General features: G+C 36.6%; 1 protein-coding gene across 1 annotated transcript; it reads left to right on the forward strand.

The window, feature by feature from the left end:
• The first annotated feature begins 4975 nt into the window (after nt 1-4975).
• LOC101420754 (alcohol dehydrogenase E chain-like) lies at nt 4976-16315 on the forward strand. The gene is made up of 9 exons (XM_004453698.5): nt 4976-5126; nt 6821-6922; nt 7543-7681; nt 9382-9469; nt 9568-9787; nt 10341-10601; nt 12587-12722; nt 13317-13455; nt 15297-16315. The coding sequence occupies exons 1-9, from the start codon at nt 4995-4997 to the stop codon at nt 15319-15321; spliced, it is 1242 nt and encodes a 413-aa protein (XP_004453755.2). The 5' UTR covers nt 4976-4994; the 3' UTR covers nt 15322-16315.
• Nucleotides 16316-24701: the final 8386 nt, after the last annotated feature.

The following is a 24701-nucleotide window of genomic DNA, read 5'->3' on the forward strand; positions in this document are numbered from 1 at the left end:
GCAGAAGTTGTAGAAGTTTCTGTAACCTGCATTGTCACCACACCCCAGGTGGACCTCAGAGTATTGGGGGCTGAGCATGTATCCTTCTTACTGGATATGAGAACTATCTCTAAAAAAATCTTACCAGTCCCGGGAAGTGGCTGTGGCTCTATCAGTTGGGCTCCCATCTACCATATGGGAGGTCCTAGATTCACATCCCGGGGCCTGCTTGTGAAGGCAGGCTCACCTGCACACCACAGAGTGCCACCAGCCCACAAGCACTGCAGAGAGCTGACTCAGCAAAGTGATGCAACAAAAAAAGGGGGACAAGTAAAAAAAAACACAGAAGAGAGCACAGCAAATGGACACAGAGCAGACAAGCAAGCTGCAAGCAGAGGAGGGGACCTAAATAAAAAAATAAATACACACAGAAGAACACACAGTGAATGGACACAGAGAGCAGACAACAAGCAATCCATGAAGAAATGTGTGTGTGTGTGTGTGGCGGGGGGGAATTAAAAAAAAATCTTACCAGTCCAAGAGAAAAGATCTAAACCTCTTCACACTGCAGATTCCCCAACAACAAAATCCATCTGGAGACTCTATGATGAATCCCACTGCTGGCAATTCCACTCATGTGTTCAGAGCTTACAGACAGGTTGTTTTAGTGTTTCAACAAAAGCAGAAAATGAAATTCACCTGATATCTAAGGTAATTCTAATTTTCTAATATGAAAGTTAGAGAATAAAGCAAACATAAAGAAAAAGGAAATTGGAGGAAACAGTCCATAAAATGAAAAAAATATTTTTTTATATTTTTTTATTTTTTAATGATATATAGATCATACAAAGTTTTACATTAAAAAATATAAAAGGTTCCCATATACCCCACTTCCCACCACCCCCACTCCTCCCACATCACTGAACTCTTTCATCATTGTGGCACATTCACTGCATTTGATGAATACATTTTGGAGCACTGCTAACACAGCATGGATTATAGCTTACATTGTAGTTTACACTCTCTCCCAAAGAAAATATTTTTATGTAACCTATTATTTATATTCTCAAAGAGACAAGGATACAATTGGAGTGATGAAATTTGAAGAGTTTGCCATAAAAATTAGTGTACAATATAAAAAATCTCATGAATATTAAAAATTACCTAACAGGGATTAAAATCCTATAGAAACTTAAAAACATCAAAAAAATTTCTATCCCAGTGCACTGTTTCTTAGGACACTTCCTGACAAAGTAGGTCAAAACTGATCAATTAATTCAGGAAAGAGAAAGAATGGGATCTCGGAAGAGTCTCACCCTGGAGAAAGTGTAGAGATTAACAAAGAAGAAGGCAGGAAAGCTCCCAGGACAGCACATGTGCCCAGAAGTAGCACACACCCAGGCAGTTCTGTAGCAAGTAATAGATTCAAGGAAGGTATGTGGCTAGGTATAAAATCTCCAATGATTGTATCAACTCTTGATTGAAATTGAATTCTATCTTAAGCACTGTATTGGAAGGAAAGTTGACATGGTCTGGAAACCTGTGCTAGAAGTTCCAAAAAGTAGCTTTAATGATGGCAAAGACACAATTGATAAACAGCCACCTGTACAAAAGGGTAACAGCAGTATTTACCTCATATAGTGAAGTAAAAATGAGTTGCTAAATGTAAAGCAATTAGAAAGATACCTAATAATAGTAAGAGTGACAACAGTATTGGCTATGATGCTAGTGATATTGATGATTATGATTAGTGGTAGGTGCATAGACCCTGGAATTAGGCCTCTGAAAACTCTGACTCTTCCATTGGCTATGTTACTCTGGGATATTTAGGGAAACGCAATGTTTTCATCTGTAAAATATATGCAGTATTGATATCTATCTCATAAGATAATTCTAAGAAATGAATTAGATGAGATAATGTTGGATGCCATTTCTTGCCTTTCTGCTAACCCACTGAGAGAATGTGTGGCAATTTGTCCCAGGAATAACAGAAAACAAATGAAGCAAACACGAATCCCCAAGTACATCTGCCCCTCCAATCACAGTATGGAATTGTTTCCCAATTATGAAATCATTTAATTAGATTTGGGTCACTTGAATGGTACAGGATAATCTGTATATTTTTAAATCCTCAACTTAGTCACATCTACAAAATCCCTTTTGGTGTGTAAGGTGACAAATTCACAGATTCAGGGATGGGGACACAGACCCACTTGGTGACCATTATCTGCCCACACATGGGGATTTGCTGACCAAGCTGAGTCATTCACATCCTCACTCCTGAGAACCTGCATTTAGGAAGGGATAGATGCTTGATTCAAAATGTTATATAAAAAACTGGGAATGGGTTAGAGAAAGAGAGAGAAAAGTAGAGGAGAGTGATGCTTTGTGAACCTTGAGAGTTTTATAGAATTAACTTTGGTCATTCCACGTGATGTTCCAGGCCTGTTACAGTCTTCCTGGCAGAGGAGCACTGATACCTTTCCCTGTGCCCTCTGTTTCCCCCACCTGCCTATCTACACCTCTTGAAGGAAGAACAACAGTTGAGAAGATAATTACCAGATGGTACCAACAGAAGTCACCTGACAGGAGGAAAATTGTTTCATTGTATCTGAAGAACATCAGGAGGTGATATGTTCCTGGAGTTACAGAAGCTCATGAATGATATCAGAGCTCCAATATCATTAGAACCCTGAAAGTAAGGTGGTCATGGGAGAGGAGTAAAAATTAAAACAAGTAAAAGAAGGGATTAAAAGAAAATGATTTGTTCAGGGTTCTTTGTCCATGCTGCTGATCCCATCTATATCTCTCATTTCCAACTCACAATTTCACACAATTCTTATGAAATATTTTACTCTTTCCAGGCTTCCCTGACTATAAGTAGAAGCTGCTCCTTCAATTTAGTCAATAAATATCTGAGCACACACTGGGGGCCAGGCATGGAGCCACATGCTGAGAAAGCTCAAATGAAAAGACAGATTAGTAGTTATGTTTGGCAAAGGAGGGACAGAGAAATTGAGAGGTGACTACTAAAGAGTAGGATTATTGTTTGTTTGGTTTTGGTTTTTTGGGTTCATTTGTGGTTTTTGTCTTCTGTTTTTTTGGGATTTTTTTAAGTACTAAAAATGTTCAGATATTGATTGAAGTGATAAGCACACCAATCTGTGATTACACCAAATGCCATTGATTGTACACTTTAGATGGAATGTATGGTTTATGAATATATTTCAATAAAATTGATGATTAAAAAAAATAAAAGACAGGCTGCTGTTCTCCTCCTCTGAACTGAACTTCACAACTCTCTCCTGGTACTGATCACTTTGTCATCCCTTGTTGGAGATTTGGGCCTGAAGGGTATCGGGAATGAAAGAAAGAGAGAAAGAGAGAGTGAAACAGAGAAAGAAAGAGAGAGCTGGGATCAGGGGGTCTGCAAGTAGAGACTCCTCAGACAACTTTTAATGTTCACAAGGGGCTCTATATACACCCCAGTCCACGTGAGAACAAGCAGCAACATGATGCATGCAGTTAACCATCAGCATTACTCATAGTCTAAGGAATTCAAAAAATCTTATCTCAAGGTACAAAGTCTAAGTATTCTATTTACTACAAATTGTTATCTGCTCATGTTTTCTTTCAGCCTTTAACAGCTTCATCCTGTTGCCAGGAACTCTTAATTACCGCATTTCTTAGGTTGCAAGCGTAGCCATGGAAATAGAACATCTCTCCTTGGGAGACCACTGTGCCTCAGTTTCCAACAGTCCTTCACAGGAGAGTACTCTGTCTGGTCTACCTGACATCTGCTGAGCCACTGCTAATCTTCAAGGCCTAGCAAGAAGGTATTGGATCCTATTCATTATGAGAGTCCTATAGAATTCCTTCCCTGAGTTAAATGAATACAATCATTAAATACCTGTTGCATATATAATATTGTACTAGGTGCAACTGAGCATATAAATGAAACTTAAAAAGCATCTGACCAGTAGAGTTTGGGAGATTGATCGCCACACTAAACACAATAAGCAACAGAAGGGAATGGGTTGCAATGCAGAGAAGGGATGTTAGTGCTAAAGGGATGCAGGAGGAAAGGAAGACTGTGAGATGGAGTGACGTATCTCCACTAGTGGCGCCCTGTTTAGACTCAGTGTCTTTGATTCTGGACACAATACCCCTTCCCCCTTCTTGCTCCCAAAGCACTATCATGTACATAATATACACAGTACTTCCGGATAGGCTGGCATGAAAAAAACTTGGTTGCCTGTCTGATCCATTTGCCCATAAACTGAGACTCTCTTTAATGAATAGTAATTGTAGCCTATATTTATTGAGGATTTTCCTATCTACTGGGCTCCATGAAAAGCACTTTATGAATTTTTTCCTTTATTCGCAAAACAGCCCTGTGAGTTAGGTACTATTATTCGCCCTTGTCTCAACAGGTAAGGGAACTAAAGCAAATGAAACCTAAATAAAGTGTCCACATTCACAAAGCTAGTAAGACATGGGGTCTACCTAGACACAAAGACCATAACATAGTCCCCTTTGTGACCCTAAACCTGGGAAGAGGCCATCTCCTGTTGCTCTTTGTCAACCCTATTGTAAACAGATTAGCACCTGGTATGTGCCCCATTTCTCTACAGTGAAGAAGGGAGTGCTCAATCAAGCACCTTCCTCTGGCTCATAGCTTTCTGCATCCTACCTAATCTGTCCTGCTCCTCTACTCCTCCTACCAAAATGTAACAAATAGATTGGAAGTTAGCATGCAGTGCAAACAAAGAGAAAACAGAACTCAGAGCTACCTTTGTGGGACTGAGGAAGGGATAAATACGAAATAACAAAAAGGGAGAGAATAATCAACATTAGCATGCAGGGAAATAGTTAACCTAAGCAAATCAAGACATCTTGCCTTGGCACAGTGAAAACAAAGTCCAGTTTTCAATACGGGTTCAATGTCCTTTCCTAACTGATTGGATGTGGTCTGAGAATAAACTGGTGGGTGTGGTTTTAAGACCATAGATTGCATGTGGAGAATTGGGCATGACTCAAGCAAATCTGACAATATATCTGCTCTGTGTCCTCAAAAAGCAAGGAAGTCCACAAGAATTCACCACATCTGCAGAGAAGACAGAAACAACATGAGCACAGCAGGAAAGGTGAGAAAAAAATTCTTCCTTAGAAATATTTTGTCTGTTATATAATTGATAATTACAAATGTATCATATTTATTGTATAATAAATGAAGGGATAAGGTTTTTAATAAATAATTAAAATTTCCCATCTAAGTTAGAAAAATATATACTGAAATACAATATGCAACTATGCTAAAATACACAGTGCATCCCACATTACAATGCAAATAGGCTTTTCCTAGATCTTTGTTAAAATATATATCATCTGTATTTATAAAGTTTTCTCTCCTTCCATAAAATAAATGTGCACTAGTTAAAAAGAGAGTTTTATCCAATCGTATCATGACTAATTTGTAAACCTAAATTAAAAATGTTTTTAATCAGGAAACTATCTTCATATTAAGAAAACATAACAAGATATGTGCTAAAGAAAAAGTAACAATGGATTGATTTTAATTCTTGGAACACACATGTTTGTGAGTTTGGGAAAACTACTCAATACTTGCATCTGTAAAATAAAATTTGCACTATAATATAAGACCAGAATGCAAAGGTTCCACCCTGGTAGCATCCCTGTAAGGGTTAAAGATCAAGCATGGAAGTCCCCAAACACCACCACAGTAAGCCTGACTTTGCCACCAACATTCAGGACCTACTGCCAAGCACATTTTCCAAGTCCTCTCATATCTATTGGGGCATTGGCAAAAAACCTGAAAACTAGAAAGAATTGAAAAATTAACAATAGATATTAATTTCAAAGGAACAAATTTCAATCAAAATGTTTTTAACACTATTTGCACATATGTAAATTCTCTATTTAAAAATTTACTGTACAAATTTTGGCAGCTTGAAAACAGGATTTAAGGACCATCTCAAAGTTTGAAAATATGTGTTTAACTCTTATTTTGAAAAAAAATCTGTGGTTAAGCTTTCTGTGCTTGAAGTTCAAACACAAGCACAGTTCTCCTGGTTTTAAACTGTATATGTGTTCATATGGCAGTATATGTATTTATTAGTTTCTAGCCAAACTTGTGCATTTGGTCCAAATGTATTCTTAAAGGTGTTCTTATGCATAAATCTGATAACAAAACAGTTTTGCAAAGACTGTGTTCCAAATGAGTAATACATACAAGAAGCACACAAAAGTAGTGGAAAAGGAAAAAAGCAAAGAAAGAGGCAAGCAGGGAAATGGCAAGAAAAAGAATTTTTTCCTAAAAGGAAGGCAAATAATACCTGTTATCATAAATTCAGATTCTTTTGACTAAAGCAAAAAATTAAACAAGAGACCAGTAGGTTTTACATTAATAGACAATCCATCTGTCAAAATCAATGAAATAACAGTGACACAGAACTTCATGTATAAGCCAACAATTGTGGGTCAACCACCCACTGCAGGCTAATTTAGAATATATCAAGAATAAATACCCTTGGAGAAAAGAAGATAGGTAAAAATCACCTAGAGAAAATATATACAATTTATGTCAATGTCTCAATATGACTCATTAATAGGAGTGTGATTCTCCTACTATATCCTTATAATTCTTTTTTGTGTTTTTTAAATGATTTTTCTTATTTTCCTAACCAGAGCTTGTCCATTTCAATATAGCAGTTGTTTGGATTATAGGTGGGGCTAAATATTGCAATACAAAATTGAAAAGACAAAATTCCTGATTTCAAGATTGGGAGAAAAAAGAATTATCTTGTGTTTGATTTTTCAGGTAATAAAATGCAAAGCAGCTGTGCTTTGGGAGCTAAAGAAACCGTTTTCCATTGAGGAGGTGGAGGTAGCTCCCCCCAAGGCCTCTGAAGTTCGCATTAAGGTAAAATCCTTTACTGCCGCTATTTAATTTAGGCTTATAAAAATCAAAGAACATTAAAAAATGAAAATAACATAAAATCCATTAAGAGGTTATATGTAAATTATCGTCATCAGTACAATGGAATTACATTGGTTGTCAAGAAAAGATATACATGGTATACAATGTTAAACATTTTAAGTGATCAAAATAACACTAGTGAAAATGGACAGCATAAACCCGAGAAATATGAAAAGAATTTATGTGTTTATACAGAAATACACTGCAAAAGGATATGTGTCAAAATTTCAATATCAATTAGCAGTTGATGATTGAATATAAAGGCCTATTTTCTCCAAATTAATAAGCAATTTGCACTTCTAAAGAGAGCATGCGTTAATGTATCATATATAAAGACTTACATGTTACAGAAACAATTATTTTGCAGATTATTCTACATTTCCTCATGCAGGAAAGGAAACTATAGGATAATTATAGACTGAGTAACCTCAGGGGTTAACTGAATTTTTCACCTGATTAGAAGAAAAATTAGCAAAATTATTGAAAGCACTTTAGAAGCCCAACTTTAGGCAATTAGATGCATTGCTTTTTCTGAATCTAATTATTTTCCCTTTCCCTGGCAGATGGTGGCCACAGGGATCTGTCGCTCAGATGACCATGTGGTTAATGGGTCCATTTTCGTACCACTTCCTGTGATCTTAGGCCACGAGGGAGCAGGCATCGTGGAGAGCATTGGCGAGGGGGTGACTACAGTCAAACCAGGTACAGGAGTCACACTCAAGGAATATGTCTCAGTTCAGGCCTCCCAGGATCATCCTGTCTGGATGAGGAAACAGAGGCAGGGAGAGATGAAAGACCTGCCCAAGGTCCCAGCAGCAACAAATGGTGGAGCCAGGACCAGGCAGGGATGTCCTTGTTCCTCTCCCTGCCTGACGTGCTTCCTGTGTCCAGGCACATCTGCAGGACTGACCTCCTGATTCTCTCCTTAAACGTGGCTTGTGTAGTTCCCACTAGATGTCAGGTTCCAGGTTAGATCCTGGGGATACTGGAGCAAAGGAGACAGAGTAACTGCATCCTGGGGTTCACACTCTAACAACTGCCATCTTAATATTCCTGAGCACTGTCTACCTTTAGGGCCCAAGACAGAACCACAGATGGGACAAGGGGACACTACATGAGTCAAGGAACAAAAATTTGTCAATGTCCCAAGACTCGGGATTAGTTTGTGGTAACTGTGGTTCACTGAGTTCACAGGATGGGGCTGTGAGGCTCTGGTAGAATCATCATGGTATCTTTTATGACCAGCACTGGAGCCTGTCCACTGATTCCTCTTCCTACATGGCCTCCCTTCTTGAACATGGAACAAATGAAACAGACCAGAGGGAGGAGACAGGGCAGAAAGAATCTTCCAGAAAAGTATCTATTTTATTACCTTGAACCATAGCTTAAAGTGTCAGATTATGAATTATTGACTATATTTCACATTTAGTGTTGAATATATCCTAATGACCTTGTGTATTAATATAGATGAATATTAAAGAGTATATATTAAATATAGGTTCGAATCATTACTTTGATCATATGCAACAGGCACACGGATAATTAAAAATTAAAAATTTGTTTAATTCTGCAAAATTTTTTAGCCAATGGACACAATCTCTCCCTTTGACAGATATATTAAACTTTCATGTGAACAGAAAAAAGTAACTTGCCTAGTTTGAGTTTGAACATTTAATATTTCCTTTTTATCAAAATGTAAGTAATAACATGACACTCTTACTTTATACATCTACTCCTTCCACCATAGGGCAAAAAAAGTTAATTCACAAATTAAGATAACTGTTTAAGTCCATTTCAGTCAGATTTCTTATTTCACAAGAAAATTACTTGACTCAGGAATGATTGAAATATTCTGAGAAATTTCTCAAATTCCTATAATTTATCCCATTCTTACTAGTTTTCCAGGAAAAGAGCTAAATTAAAAATGATCTTTTTCTTGAAAGTAAATATAAGCAAGAGATTTTGTAAAACATGTCTATAAATCACTCAATATTATTGTAACCCAAACTATTACAAAATATCAGATATAGCATGCTTGCAACTAAACTTTATATTAAAGTTTACAGTGAGAAACCTTTAGAAATAATTAACTAAAATTAAATGAGACTATATGTTTAAAGTCCCAGTAGAAATCTAGACAGGATAAAAGATAATTATTCATAGAGCAGAAATAATACAATTCATGTTGTTTTCCAACCCACGTTTCTTCTTTGGGAATTCTCAGGCCCATAAAAAACCAAGTGATAAAAATGGCTGACAGGCAATGATATGTGGTATTGTACTCTATTTCTTGTAAGACCTTTCCAAGACATAAGATTTCAAAATATACAGCTAAGATTTAAGTTATTGTTCTGTTCATTCCGGGATATAGATTTTAAAAGAATTTTCTTTTCCTCTTCCAGGTGATAAAGTTATCCCATTGTTTACTCCCCAGTGTGGAAAATGTGCTGTTTGTAAGCACCCAGAAGCCAACTTCTGCATGAAAAATGAGTAGGTTTCTGATACTTTGCATGTAGAGTCTATGAGTTTGCACATCAGATAAGCCCTGTCTCATGCCCTTCTTCTCCTGACTCTGTTATACTGACCAGTCTGTTCAACCCTCGGGGGACCGTGCAGGACGGCACCACCAGGTTCACCTGCAGAGGGAAGCCCATCCACCACTTCATCACCACCAGCACCTTCTCTGAGTACACAGTGGTGGATGAGATCTCAGTGGTCAAGATTGATGCAGCTGCACCGCTGGAGAAAGTCTGCCTCATTGGCTGTGGATTTTCTACTGGTTATGGGTCTGCAGTCAAAGTTGCCAAAGTAGGATGTCAATAGACGACAACTCCACATATACTCAAATGATCAGAAACATTTTTTTTCCAGGAATCATGATCATTCTTTTAAATTAAGTGATCAGTTTCCTCCTGCTACATTATAACATTCATACAATCCTTAGAGTTTGGTGTGCAATTATGGGTAGAATATGGGCCCAGAAGGAATTGAGAGCATGTCCAAAAAACATCACCTGCTTATCATAAAAGAACAAGCTGTTAATATTTTGGCAAGTTGGAAATAAAAGTCAAAGTAATTCCTGATAAGAGTTAATGGTGGTACCTTATACAGCTTAGACTGTTCCTAAAAATCATTTCCTTTTGTTTTTCTTTTTTTAATTGAAGTTTATCATTCACACAAAATTTGGGAACTTTGCAAACAAACATGCATAGCATTGTACAGGGCTCCCTTACATTACCCCATCACCAACACCTTGCATTGTTGTGAAACAATTGTTAAAACTGTGGAAGTGCATCATCAAAGTATCACTACTAACTAACAATCATTTCTTAATCCATTCTTGTCATTTCTAAAAATTCAGGTCAAGCCGGGTTCCACCTGTGCTGTGTTTGGCCTTGGAGGAGTCGGCTTGTCTACCATCATCGGCTGTAAGGCAGCTGGAGCAGCCAGGATCATTGGGGTGGATATCAACAAAGACAAATTTGCAAAAGCTAAAGAGCTGGGGGCCACTGAGTGCATCAGCCCTCAGGATTTCAAGAAACCCATCCATGAGGTGCTGAAGGAAATGACCGGGGGCGGTGTGGACTTTTCGTTCGAAGTTATCGGTCGACTCGACACCATGGTATGTACGTGACATGACTTGATTCATTCTTCTGGAATCAAGGGTATGATTTTGAACAGCAGAATATAAATATTATTTATAATACTATTATTAAATTATGAATTATAGTATTCTATCTCCTGTTTCTTACCTATGATTATTTTGTCCATTAAAATTATGGATAAGGAATCTTTCATTCCATTAGCTAAGCAAACATGTCTCAGGTTAAAGTTAACATTTAAAAGTTGTTTAATATTTTAATTTAATATAAATTTATTATATTATTTATAATTTATTCCATTATAAATGTATCATATTGTTTATAAAATATTATGTCTTATTTAATATAAACATATTATAAATTTGTTATATTAAATTCTGGTAAAAATCACAAAATGAAGGAAATAATCTATTCTCAAATAAAGGAAATTAGATATTTCTTCATATTCTTTTTAAAAAGTTAATTTTATAATTTTGATTTCTTTTAGTATGTCATACACTGACCAAAATGAATAATGATCACTTTTAGACCTAAAACTCACTTTATTAGCAAAAATATGTCCTAAAGAAAGTGACTCTTTTAATACATCACTGGATATCCCCTCAGCAGACAACACAGAGCTTGGCAGTTAATAGGCTTGCAATTCCTATGTGTGGGATTAAAAGGTACAAAGGACTGACAGATCTTATAACCAAAAAATGTAATAATATAAGCCCTATGTATCTCATTTATGCATTACAAGCATAAAATCGCATTACATACAATTACATTCACATAAAATTCTTAGCATAGTACCCCTTGGCTAAGGGTAAGCACTCAGTTAATTTTAGCTGATGTTATAATAAAACACTATTTTCATTCTTGAAGTGCTTACATCATCTTTGGAATGCTTATAAAACTACTTTCAAATAAATGCAAATATCATCTATTGCAATGACTACCGTCCTGCCAGCTGTATCCCACCTAACCAGAATTCTCTAGAATCTACTGACAAGGTCCCTAGATCAATCAATCTCCTTTATTGATCCCCAGTAAGCTCTAGGAGCATTCTTGCTGTGGAGGAGCACATTCCTGAGAGGAATGATTTTTGCAGCCTTGATCTGGGACAATATCCCACTGACAACTGAACTTCCAAGAAAATCCAACTTTTGTAAGATGGCAGTTTGTTTCCTTAGGTCCTTTTTGTAATGGGTCTCTCCCATATTCTCACAAGGACTGGATATTATTTTATCTGATGATAGCAAGTGTCTAATAACCACAGATCAGATTCTATGGAAATGTGGTCTTCCAAAGCATACTAAAAACCCAAAGGATTAATAAGTATACCTTCCTGAAGAATCCTAAACAATTTTCTTATTATACAGTGTTCAAAAATTTTAATGGAGGACAAGACCTTGTGGAGTTTATTATTCCAGAATAATAGGTGAAGTTTAAAATAAAACCAATATACATATTGGGAATAGATGCAACATTTAAAATATGTCTAATTTAGAAAAGGTTAATAAAATAGGGATCCATTAAAAAAAGTGCATCAAGACAGAAATTTGATGGTGTATTTGACAGTATATCTTGTTCACCATCAAAATGCTAGGGCTAGGTATGAGGTTCAAAGTACTGCTAAATAAATAAATAAGAAATGATTAACCACCTCATAGATGGCCTAAGATTCATATGATGATGAAACATTACCCTTTTTGGGGGGAACCAACTTTACCTATGTTTGTAATAATATTTGCCTATTTTATAATTTATGAGAAAAAAACTATGTACAGATATATCCTTTAATTCTCTTATTCAAAAATATGTTCTTCCCGTTCTTTAAAAATATGTTCTTCAAAAATATGTTACCTAAGTACACACAAGGAAAACAAAGAAGTCAACACAAAATTACTACCCTCCACCTACTCACAATCTAGACTGATATTACAAGTATTGTTAGAGTGTCTCATGGGTGGGAAATTTCAGAAAACCTATTTTTACAATGCTTGATCTTAATTTCACTCAGGCGGAGGCCCTGTCGTGCTGTCATGAGGCTTATGGCACAAGTGTCATTGTAGGAGTGCCTCCAGGTTCCGAAAACCTCTCTGTGCACCCCATGTTGCTGTTGACTGGACGCACCTGGAAAGGGGCAATTTTTGGTGGTATGTAGTTAAGCTTAAGAGGGCAAATTCTTACTGTGTTTCATTTTTCATTCAGTAAGTCCAGGTTTTGAAAGCAATATGGTCAAAGATAAGTTATTATTAGAAGTTCTGATGTATCTGTAGGCTCCAAATTCACTGGATGTGAAACTAATGCAGGCTGAAGCTCTCAAGACACATGCTCTGATGTCACAGGAAACTAACTAGGACTTATAGCAAAACCCGTTTTGATACTGGTGATTGTGTAAGGAACTGAAATACCCTGTAGTACTCAGGCAAGCCATAGCAATAGTTCACAACTGCACTCTATGCCCAAATTTAGACAGCTGCTAAATTGGCTCCCTGAATTTGGACATCAGCATCTGTTCTGTAATTTCTTTATGAAAGAGCTGATAACGAAGGGCCCTAGTTAAAGGGAGATAAACAACAGAAAAAAGGTAAAATTGCTGCAAAAAGATATCAAAGCACACTATTTCTTATTAACCAAAGTGATAGTGTTCTGTAGTATGCAACTTATTTTATATAATTCTATTTGAAAATTATCCTCCCCAATTCTCCTACATACTGAATCTACCAATGATGTCTTCCTCTTTCTAGGGTTTAAGAGTAAAGATTCTATCCCCAAACTTGTGGCTGATTTTCTGACCAACAAGTTTCCACTGGATCCATTAATAACCCACGTTTTACCTTTCGAAAAAGTAAATGAGGGATTTGATCTGCTTCGCTCTGGAAAAAGGTATATTTTTCTCTCTCTCTCTCTTTCTGGTGGGAAATAAGCTAACAGAGAAAAACTTATTTTGCTCAGAGATTTGACATATCTATGAGAAGCTGAAGGACAGAAAAAACGGTAGCATGTTTGGTTTTCCCTTACCAGTTCATTTCCATGTAGAATATTTTACATTTATTGTGAGACTCCAAGTGCAGTTGCTTTGGATCTCCTATTTGTGGTTTTCCATAAATTTGAAATCAGCAGAGCACTCCAGCCTCTTGACTGCAGGCATTCGCCCTTGAAAGGAGAGAGGATCAGACTCTCCCAGTCACCCTCAGACCACGGAGCCTCTGCGGCCTCTGCCTGGCCCCTAATGCAGGCTGACCTTCAATGGATGGAGATTTAGATTATGATCAGGACGCCCAGAACTTTCCCTATAGGAGTAGCTGGAGCTACACTGGGATTGGTCCCCAGGCAAATCTTAGTAATTTTTCACACAGAAAAAGCACTGATGACAGTTGAAAGGGAAAAACAGGAGAGAGTTGGAAGAGAGTATAAGAACGACTAAAAAGATAAAAAGAGCTATAAAAAGAACATACAGCATACATAAACCTAAAGAAAAATGGCTAACGTAAGTAATTCCTTGACAGTAATAACATTGAATGTTAATGAATTAAACTCACCAGTCAAGACACACAGATTGGCAGAATTGTTAAGGAAATATGACCCCAAAACACTGATGATTACTGTTACTTCTTTCTTCAGTTTTTTTCAATGTATTTTTCATAAAAAGTTACTGTAAAGGGGTAGGGTCCAAAGTGCTATTTTAGTAAAATAGTTTAGGACTATAAGCCAATACCATTTTCAACCTTTAACATTTAACTTTCACCATCACCTAATAAGATGAATTTTGTCGCTTGGATTGACATGAGGCAGAACTAGTAATGGGCAGTTTAATTCAAGCCCAACCTTCATCTTCCACAGTCCATGCCTTTTCTACAACCTGACATTTGTTCTCATGAGGATTTCAATTTAAATACTATATCTCCTGGCAACCATGTGCATATAATATAATACACTAGACACTGTTTCTGACAAAAATATACATAGGTACACGTATATTCTTGAGAAAGTTAAGAAGCTGGTATAGACATCACTAGTTACCATACAAAGGGTCTCATCTTCATTACCTCATGTGATTCCCCCACGAATGTTGATATCTGGTCTTAATTTCACTATTCAAGAATGGAGAAAATGGGACTCAGAGAGGACATGCACTTAGTAAGCATGGGAGATGGGAGCCAGAATTTGAAGTTCGACCTGTTTCTTAGCAAAGCCAAATATTTTCTATTACACCGTGCTGACTCACAAGAGCTTACATATATACATGCTTACATATATATAAATAATACTGAACACAATAGTTAACAAATCTTAGTCATTGTCCTATGATGGTCTTTTTTTTAGTTTGAGGTTTAAATGAGCTAATAATGGATGAAAAACATCTACAGAATGCATGGCAAATAGCAAGAATTAACTACATATTATTATCCATTGTCGTTTTATATGCTAGGCAGTCAGAATTTCAAAAATAAGTTTTTGAAAATGCAAATATAGAATGAAGTCTAAGGGGATGTCATATTATAGGGTGATCAGTGAGCTTAAGTCTGAGGAAAACATGACATAAAAAGCAGTAAGAAATGAGCTTCCTTTTAAGTTTGTACTCAAATGCATAGGGATGGAATGGAGTGGCTAGAAACACAGCCAGGTTACCACTGAGACACATCAAATCCTCCTTGGACCTTCACAAGGAAGGGTATCAAATATCTTGTGGGAAAATAATTAATATGCTTTATTTTCTATTTCAGTATCCGAACGGTGCTGAAGTTCTGATCCACGTGGACGCCTTCCCTTACACCCACCTTCTGACGGCCCTACGACTCTGCCCTTCAGAGATGCTGTCAATAAATACATGTGGGAGCATTCCCAGAGAAGCAGAAATTGCTGGAAAAACATGTGGGGTTTTTGTGGGGTTTTTTGAGTTTTTAAGACATAAATAATTACTAGAGCACTTTCGAATTTACAGAGAAATTGCACAGGACATACTTTCCATATACTCATCCTCTCCTGTCCTTATGGACAATTTCTCCTATTAATAACATCTTACATTAGAGTGATTCATTTATAAAAATCCATGACCGAATAATAATACATTATTATTATTATTATTAACTGAAGTCCATGGTTTACTTCAGGCTCACTCTTTGTGTCACATAGTTCTATGTGTTTTTACAAATGCATAATTTCATACAGGATAGTTTCACTGCCCTAAAAATACCTGAAATCACTTCTCCAGCAAATCTCTGAAATGCAAGTGAGAAACAGAATGAAATGGTGAACATTAGCTGGGTAATTGAGATCAGTAAATTTTCCTTCGTAATCACTGCATATATCTTGCCTTTCCCATTGAGCAAAGGTATTTCTTGGGACTTTATACCCTTTGGGTATCTTTGTTTGCCTTAGTCATTAAAACACACTGGAGGGAACTCTCGTTATTTCTGCACCCAACACACAGGTGACAAGGCTATTGTGAGTGAAGTCATCAACTTCTACCTCTATTCCCACTGCCTGCTTATTTCCCTACATAGGAAATATTCGAAAGTTCTAGGGTAAAAACTATAGCATGACATGGTGTAGACTCAGATGTATAAGGAGAGAGATTCCAGATTTTCTGAAACCAGAGAAATATTTAGTAACTCAAGGGAAATGTCCTTCTTTTCATAAAGCACAGGGAGTTATTTTTTATTGTTCATGATGTTTGCTTGCAGTGAATATAGAATTCTCCTTTGAAATAAAAGCAGATTTCCTGCTACATGTCATAAAGTGAGTTTCAGATATGAAAATGGAAACTGAACTATTTGTAGAACCATACTCAAATATTGGTAATTTTTATTCATTAAAGTGCTTTATTGATTAAAAATTCCCCCAGATTAGAACTATGAATTAAGGTATAAGATCGTTAAAAAGTAACAGGGTTGCTTGATATACAGGGATAGTAATGAAGCCAATATGAACTCAGCATGCAGTCTGGAATATTAAGAAATGGAACAAGCATCCAAAGCATGTAGATATATACACATACACAGATGTACATTTTTATAAGGTTATTTTCAATCTATTAACTACCATGTCTTAAATCATTTTCTAACCCTGGAATTAAATGATGAGAATATTTAAAAACCTAAACTACTTATTTGACATTGCTTTCCCATTTGCAGGGGAAGATTAGCATTTTGAACTTTATTTTTAAGTTCTCTTGAAAAGTTTAGAGAAATATATTTATTTCCAAAGTGTTACTTGTTACCAAATCCACTATCTATTTTATATTGTTGAAAGGATTCCAGACTTAAAGAAAATGACATTCCATTTTCTGTGTTACCCTCAGTAATTCACGCAAACATTTTGAGCCTGTTTTATCTTCTGTTTTAAAAAATTTCTCTACCTATCCATTATATGTTTAGGCAGTACAGAGTTGATGCTTGTGGAAGTGTTGTTTAAGTGTAAAACACCATATGAATTTAGGAATAGTTTAGTTATGTTGTCTAAGATGCTGAAAGAAACATCCAGGGCTGTGGCAGTCTTAGGATGTCCCTGAAATGAATCAAGGGACTCTGCCTGTTGCTGGGTTCTCTGAGATTTTTATATTGGTGGTAATGACAGATACAGAAAAGGAGAGGGTTTTCTAAATGCACATGTCAGGACATGGGCAAAAAAAATCCTTCTTGCACTAAGGCTACTACTACTCCAACCCACCTCCCTCTCAGATGGTGGGTAGTGGGAGGGCACAATCAGTGTTGAATTCATTCACTCAGGACTTGGGTACAGAAAACCATCTGCACAGCAATGTCACAAACATCAAAAACACCCAGAGGTTGCTTACTAACTCACATACAAAAAAGACTAAATGAAGAAAAAGTCTCCTTTTTTTGGCTTTCTCTTTGAGGTATGTAGCCAGTCAACAATAACTGAGATTTATTATAAAGTCATAGCATCACCAAATAATTCTTAACCTAATTATGTTTGAAGACACCCACTCGCCAAGAAAGCAATCATTTACAGCGTTTTTTTTTTTTTTTGGAAGTATTCCGCTGTCTTAAGGAATATAGCTATAGTTTCAAAACAAAAAATTTTAATTTATTCTAAATAGAAATAATAAATATCTCATTAGGTGACACTGTAGTAGCAGAGAAGTGGGGTGTACACGGTATCGAAGGCCAGGACAGAAGAACTCTAAGGAAGATGGTTTATTTTGACCTGCCAGACTCTGCAGACTCCTGTCCTAATAAAAACCAAGCCCCGAATAGGATTTTTGGATCCCTTTTATACAGAGGAAATAGAGTGGGGAGTCAAACAGTGCTGTATGCAAAAAGACTTTTTGTTAGTTTCCTCAAGTGTTCTGAGTATTAGGTTATTTCCTCCAGGTAAGCTTGATTTAACACATATTCCCCACATTCCAGGTAGGCTTGAAGTTAACATATATTCCTTATATTCCAAGTCAGCTTTTAGCATGAACCCCCCACATTCCCAGTGGGCTTGACACATTTGGCTTGCATTCTCCCTGAATATCCAAAGCCTATAGAGTTTATACTTCTCAATTGGCTTTCTAGGCATATTTGGATATAAAATAAGTTTGAATTTATGCACAGGCTATATTAACACCATATAGCAGAGTGCGTGGGAGGGAAAAGTAGAGAAGAACCTACAAAACTAAGTATTTCTGAATTCAAGTTACTGGGAACTAGATATCAAGGGAAAGCTGGAATGAAGGAAATTTTATTAATGGCAGGAAATAATAACACATTTGGTTTTATTGAGTTTTATCTTTCCAACATCTTCAAACAGTAATGAATAGCAGATTTTTATTCCAGTAACATATAAAATGTGTTGTGTCTTAAGCAATATAGATGAAAGGAAAGTTGGCATGTTCTGGAAAACTGTGCTAGAAGACACAAAAAGTGGTTTTAATAACAAGGACACTACTGATAAACATTCATCTTTTTAAAGTGATAATAATAGTAATGTGGGCTGTGGGTGGGAGGCTCTTTGTCTCTTCAGAGATAACCTAAACTATCTGTGACTTGTGGGTGTGGGGTAATAAAAGGCTGCAGTCCTGCCCTTGGTAACCATGGCAAGGACTCCAGTCCCAGGAAACAGTTTAGCAATGCAAGGTCTATAAACTTTAAGTATTCAGGGGAAATGCAAACAAAATATGCTAAAAGCTTACCTAGAATACCTAAGGTCCATGCTAAAAGCTTACCTAAGATGTGGACGATATATATGATAATTCAAGCCTATTGAGAACTGAAACAAAAGGACCATTTGGCCTTTCCTCTCTGTATAAAAGGGACTCAAAAATCTTGTTCAGGCTCGGGATTGAAACAGAAAGCTCCCGAGTCCAGCCGGACGTCAAGAAACCATTTTTCCTTCTCAAAATCATTCCCGAGTCCTGGCCTCTCTATACGAACATAATTGAACCTCTCTCAAATTCTACAACAGTAGTACTTACCTCATTTAGTGAAATGTAAATGAGTTGTTAATGTAAAGCAATTACCATGGTGCATAACAGTAGTAAGGGTGATATGACTTTAGTTATCTATGGTGATGATGATGGCATAGCTGCTGGAGTTAGGCCTCTGGGAATTTTGGCTTCTCCATTAGCTGTGTTACTTTGAGAAATTTAGGGAAATTCTGTAATCCTCAGTGTTTTAATCTGTAAAAGGTTCATGGTGTTGGTATCTATCTCATAAATTAGTTCTATGTATTGAAATAGCTGAGACAATACTGGATGGCAATTCATGCCTTCTTGCTAACCTACTGAGAAAGGGTGTGGTAATTTGTCCCAGGAACAATAGAACAATGAATGAAGCAAACACAGCCAACTAAGTCACATCTGCCTCTCCAAACACAGCCTGGAATGGTCCTCCAATTTTGAGGCCATTGTAATGAGATTGGGTTCACCTGGGTAGTTCTTAACTTAATCTTATCTATAAAATTGCTATTTCCATGTACAGCTTTTTCCATGTACGGTGACAAACTCACAGCTTCCAGGGATTGTAAGGTTAAGGCCACATTGGGAAAATAAGTATAGAACTACATTAGGAAATAGGAATTGCAAGTGCCTTCAGATAAATAAATAACTTAGGGCTGCTCCCAAGGAGAGTGCCAATAAATAACTTGGGGCTGCTCCCAAGAAAAGTGCCAATAAGTAACTTAGGGCTGCTCCCAAGAAAAGTGCCAATAAATAACATGGGGCTGCTCACAAGCAAGGGCTTTTAAAAAAAGAAAAAATATAAATATGCTATCTTCAACTAACCGCAGTGTTCCACTTCTGTGCCTGCTTGCTTACTCACTTATTAGTAGACGCCCCCCTTCCTAAAAAGCTATAAAACCACCCATTCCCTTAGACTCGGGGCTGCTCTCTCCTCTGCACAGGTAGAGGCAGTCGCCGCACAGCTAATAAAAGCACTCTATTTGGCTTCCAATCCTGAGTTTGAGTCCAATCCTGAGTTTGTAGTCCAATATCATCAGACTACAACATTTGGAGGCCCCAGTGAGATTGATCAACGACATCCCCGACTCCAGCAGGGTTGATCTCCTCAGACTCAGGGAGATGGGTATGTTCCGGGGACAACCATTGGTCTAGGGGAAGGCCTTGGAGAGATGTTCCTCTGCCCTGGACACCGTCGGGCCCTGGAACTTGTCTCCACCTAAATTCTATATGGAGAGCATCAGGAGTTCCTGGGCCCAGCATCAGCAAATGGGATATCCCTAGGTGAGTCTGTTTTCTGGAAAACCTCTGCAAAGTCTTTGATCCCCAAAGTGTCTAACTCTTAATTTCTAATACCGTTGTTTTGTTTTCTGTCTTTTATCCACTCTTGAAACTATTGCCTTTCTTTTCTCTTTCCCTCTCTCACGAAAACACTAGCTTTTTAATTCATACAAAATTCCTCCCATATTCAGTCGACTATCCCATTATAGGTACTCTACCTACTGCTATAACTCTACACAACTTACATGAATCTAATATCCAACCTTCCAGATCTCATATTGTTGCTCCATTAACATTTATCACCAATACTAGTCTACACTTTTTCCTTGCTTACACAATTGCCTTTCCCTGGCCCTAATACTTTCCTTTAAAGTGAACTCAACCAGAAATAAGAAATCAGAATAAGAAGAACAAAGTGACAAAGAGAAGATATAACACTTACGCAAAAACAACAGCCAATTAATCCCCAAGACTAGACAAAGAAGCTAAGGAACTGATTAAACCCGTCAAGATAAAATGATGACCAGACAGCAACAAAAATCTACAAACCAAACCAGTAATCAGGAAAACATGGCTGAATCCAATGAATAAACTAAAAACCAGGAAGGGGAGCAGAACTTCGCACAAGTAATTAAAGATCTCAGAACATTTATCACCGACAATTTTAATGAAGTAAAGGAAGAGGTTAACAACATGAAGACAACACTTGGAGGGGAAATTGCGGACATACGCAAAAAGATAACAATTATGCTGGGAATGAACACCACAGTTCAAGAAATCAAAAATACACTTGCAGCAAGTATCAGCAGACTAGAAGAACCAGAGCAGAGAATTAGTGATGTGGAAGACAGTAGATCGGAAATCAAACAGATAGTACAATTGATCGATAAAAAGATAGAAAAAAATACAGCTAGGACTTAGGGACCTGAATGGCAATGCAAAATGCTGAAACATACATATTATAGGCATCCCAGAAGGAGAAGAGAGGGAAAGGGGTCAGAAGGAGTGTTGCAGGAAATAATGGCTGAAAATTTCCCAAATCTACTGGAAGAGACAGATGTACATATCCAAGAAGCACAGCACACCCCAATTGTCATAAACCCCAACAGGCCCACCCCAAGACATATACTTGTCAAATTATCCAATGCTCAAGACAAAGAGAAAATGCTAAAAGCAGCAAGAGAAAAGAAAACCATCACATACAAGGAAAGCTCCATAAGATTAAGTGCTGATTTCTCATCTAAAACCATGGAGGCAAGAAGGCAGTGGTATGATATACTCAAGGTACTAAAAGAAAAAAATTCCCTACCAAGAATACTCTATCCAGCTGAACTAGCATTGAAAAATGATGGAGAGTTCAAAATATTCACAGATAAACAGAAGCTGAAAGAATATGCCAACAAGAATCCTCCCCTTCAAGAAATTCTAAAGGGAGTTCTGCAGGAAGAAAGGAAAAAACAGGACAGGCAGAGTTGGAGGAGAGTGTAAGAGCAACAAAAAAGACAAAAAGAGAAGAGAAAAAAACAAAATATGACGAACACAAGTCCAATCAAAATATGGCTAACATAAATAATTCTTTGAAAGTAATAACACTGAATGTCAATGGATTAAACTCACCTATCAAAAGATTCAGACTGGGACATTGGATAAGGAAATATGACCAATCTATATGCTGTCTACAAGAGACACATCTTAGACCCAGAGACTCATGGAGGCTGAAAGTGAATGGTTGGAAAACAATCATACAAGCTAACAATAACCAAAAAAAGGCAGGAGTAGCTATATTAATATCAGACAAAATAGACTTTAAATGTGAAACAATTGTGAGAGACAAAGAAGGATACTACATATTAGTGAAAGGGACAATCTGTCAAGAAGATCGAACAATCATAAATATTTATGCTCCTAACAAGAGCACCTCTAAATATGTGAGGCAAATGCTGGAAAACCTATGTGAAAGAATAGATGCATCTACAATTGTAGTGGGGGATTTTAATACACCACTATCAACTCTGGACAGAACATCTCAAAAGAGGATCACTAAAGAAACAAAATATTTGAACAGAATATTAGAGGACCTGGATCTAATAGACATATATAGATCATTACCAAACACAGCAGGCTATACATTTTTCTCAAGTGCACATGGATCATTCTCCAAGATAGACCATATCCTAGGCCACAAAGAAAGGCTTAATGAATTCAGAAAGATCAAAATCATACAAAATAGTATCTCTGACCACAGTGGAGTGAAGCTGGAAATTTGCAAGGGCCAGAGGCCCAGATTTCACACCATGATTTGGAAATTAAACAGCACACTCTTAGAAAAACAGTGGGTCAAAGAGGAAATCTCAAAAGAAATCAATGACTACCTTGAAACAAATGATAATGATAACACAACATACCAAAATTTATGGGATGCAGTGAAAGCAGTACTGAGAGGGAAATTTATAGCCATAAATTCATATATCAAAAAAGAAGAATGAGCAAAAATTGAAGAACTAACTGCACATTTGGAGGAATTAGGAAAAAAACAACAAAGTAATCCAACAGGAAAAAGAAGGAAGGAAATAACAAAGATAAGAGCAGAACTAAATGAAATAGAAAATAAGAAAGCACTTGAAAAGATAAACAAGACCAAGAGCTGGTTTTTTGAGAAGATCAATAAAATTGACAAACCTTTAGCGAGACTAACAAAGAAAAAAAGAGAGAAGATGCAAATACACAAAATAAGAAATGAGAAAGGAGATATCACCACTGACCCCACAGAAATAAAGACTATCATAAGAGGATACTTTGAAAAACTATATTCCAACAAAAATGACAATTTAGAGGAAATGGGCAAATTCCTAGAAACACATAAGCAGCCCATATTGATGAAAGAAGAAATTGATGATCTCAACAAACCAATCACAAGTAAAGAGATAGAATCAGTCATTAAAAACCTCCCACCTAAGAAGAGCCCAGGGCCAGATGGCTTCACAGGTGAATTCTACAAAACATTCCGGAAAGAACTAACACCAATCCTGCTGAAACTATTCCAAAAAATCGAAACAGAAGGAACATTGCTGAACTCCTTCTATGATGCCAACATTACCCTAGTACCAAAGCCAAACAAAGACACCACAAGAAAGAAAATTACAGACCAATTTCTCTAATGAACCTAGATGCAAAAATACTTAACAAAATACTTGCTAATCGTATTCAACAATACATTAAATGAATTACACACCACGACCAAGTGGGATTCATTCCAGGTATACAAGGATGGTTCAACATAAGAAAATCGATCAATGTAATACACCATATAAACAGATTGAAGGAAAAAAATCACATGATTGTATCTATAGATGCAGAAAAAGCATTTAACAAAATACAGCACCCTTTCTTGATAAAAACACTCCAAAAGATCAGAATACAAGGAAATTTTTTGAACATGATAAAGAGTATATATGAAAAACCTACAGCCAACATTGTTTACAATGGAGAAATCCTAAAATCCTTCCCTCTAAAATCAGGAACAATATAAGTATGCCCACTGTCTCCCCTTCTATTTAACATTGCCTTAGAAGTACTTGCTCGAGCACTGAGGAAAGAACCAGATATAAAGGCATTCATATTGGAAAGGAAGAAGTCAAAATTTCATTATTTGCAGATGACATGATCCTATACATAGAAAACCCTGAGAGATCTACAACAAAGCTTCTAGAACTCATAAATGAGTTTAGTAAAGTCGCAGGTTATAAGATCATTGTGCAAAAATCAGTAGCATTTCTGTACACCAATAATAAGCAAGATCAGAAGGAAATCAATAAACAAATACAATCAAAATAGTAAATTAAAAAATCAAGTATTTAGGAATCAATTTAACTAAAGATGTAAAAAACTTATATACTGAGAACTATACAAGACTCTTCAAGGAAATCAAAGAAGACCTAAATAAATGGAAGAATATTCCCTGTTCATGGATAGGAAGACTAAATATTATTAAGATGTCTATCCTACCAAAACTGATCTACACATTCAATGCAATCCCAATAAAAATCAACACAGCCTTCTTTAAAGAACTAGAAAAACTAACTATGAAATTTATTTGGAAAGGAAAGAGGCCCCAAATAGCCAAAGACATATTGAAAAAGAAAAACGAAATTGGAGGAATCACACTACCTGAATTCAAAACATACTACAAAGCCACAGTAGTGTAAACAGCATGATATTGGCATAAGGAGAGACACACAGACCAATGGAATCAAATTGAAAGTTCTGATATAGAACCACATATATATAGCCATATAATATTCAATAAAGCCACCAAACCCTCTCAACTGGGAGAGAATGGCCTATTCAACAAGTGGTGCCTGGAGAACTGGATATCCATATGTAGAAGAATAAAAGAGGATTACCATCTCACACCTTATACAAAGATCAACTCAAGATGGATCAA

Source organism: Dasypus novemcinctus, chromosome 1 (assembly GCF_030445035.2).
Source record: "Dasypus novemcinctus isolate mDasNov1 chromosome 1, mDasNov1.1.hap2, whole genome shotgun sequence".
In the NCBI taxonomy this organism is placed as follows: domain Eukaryota; kingdom Metazoa; phylum Chordata; class Mammalia; order Cingulata; family Dasypodidae; genus Dasypus; species Dasypus novemcinctus.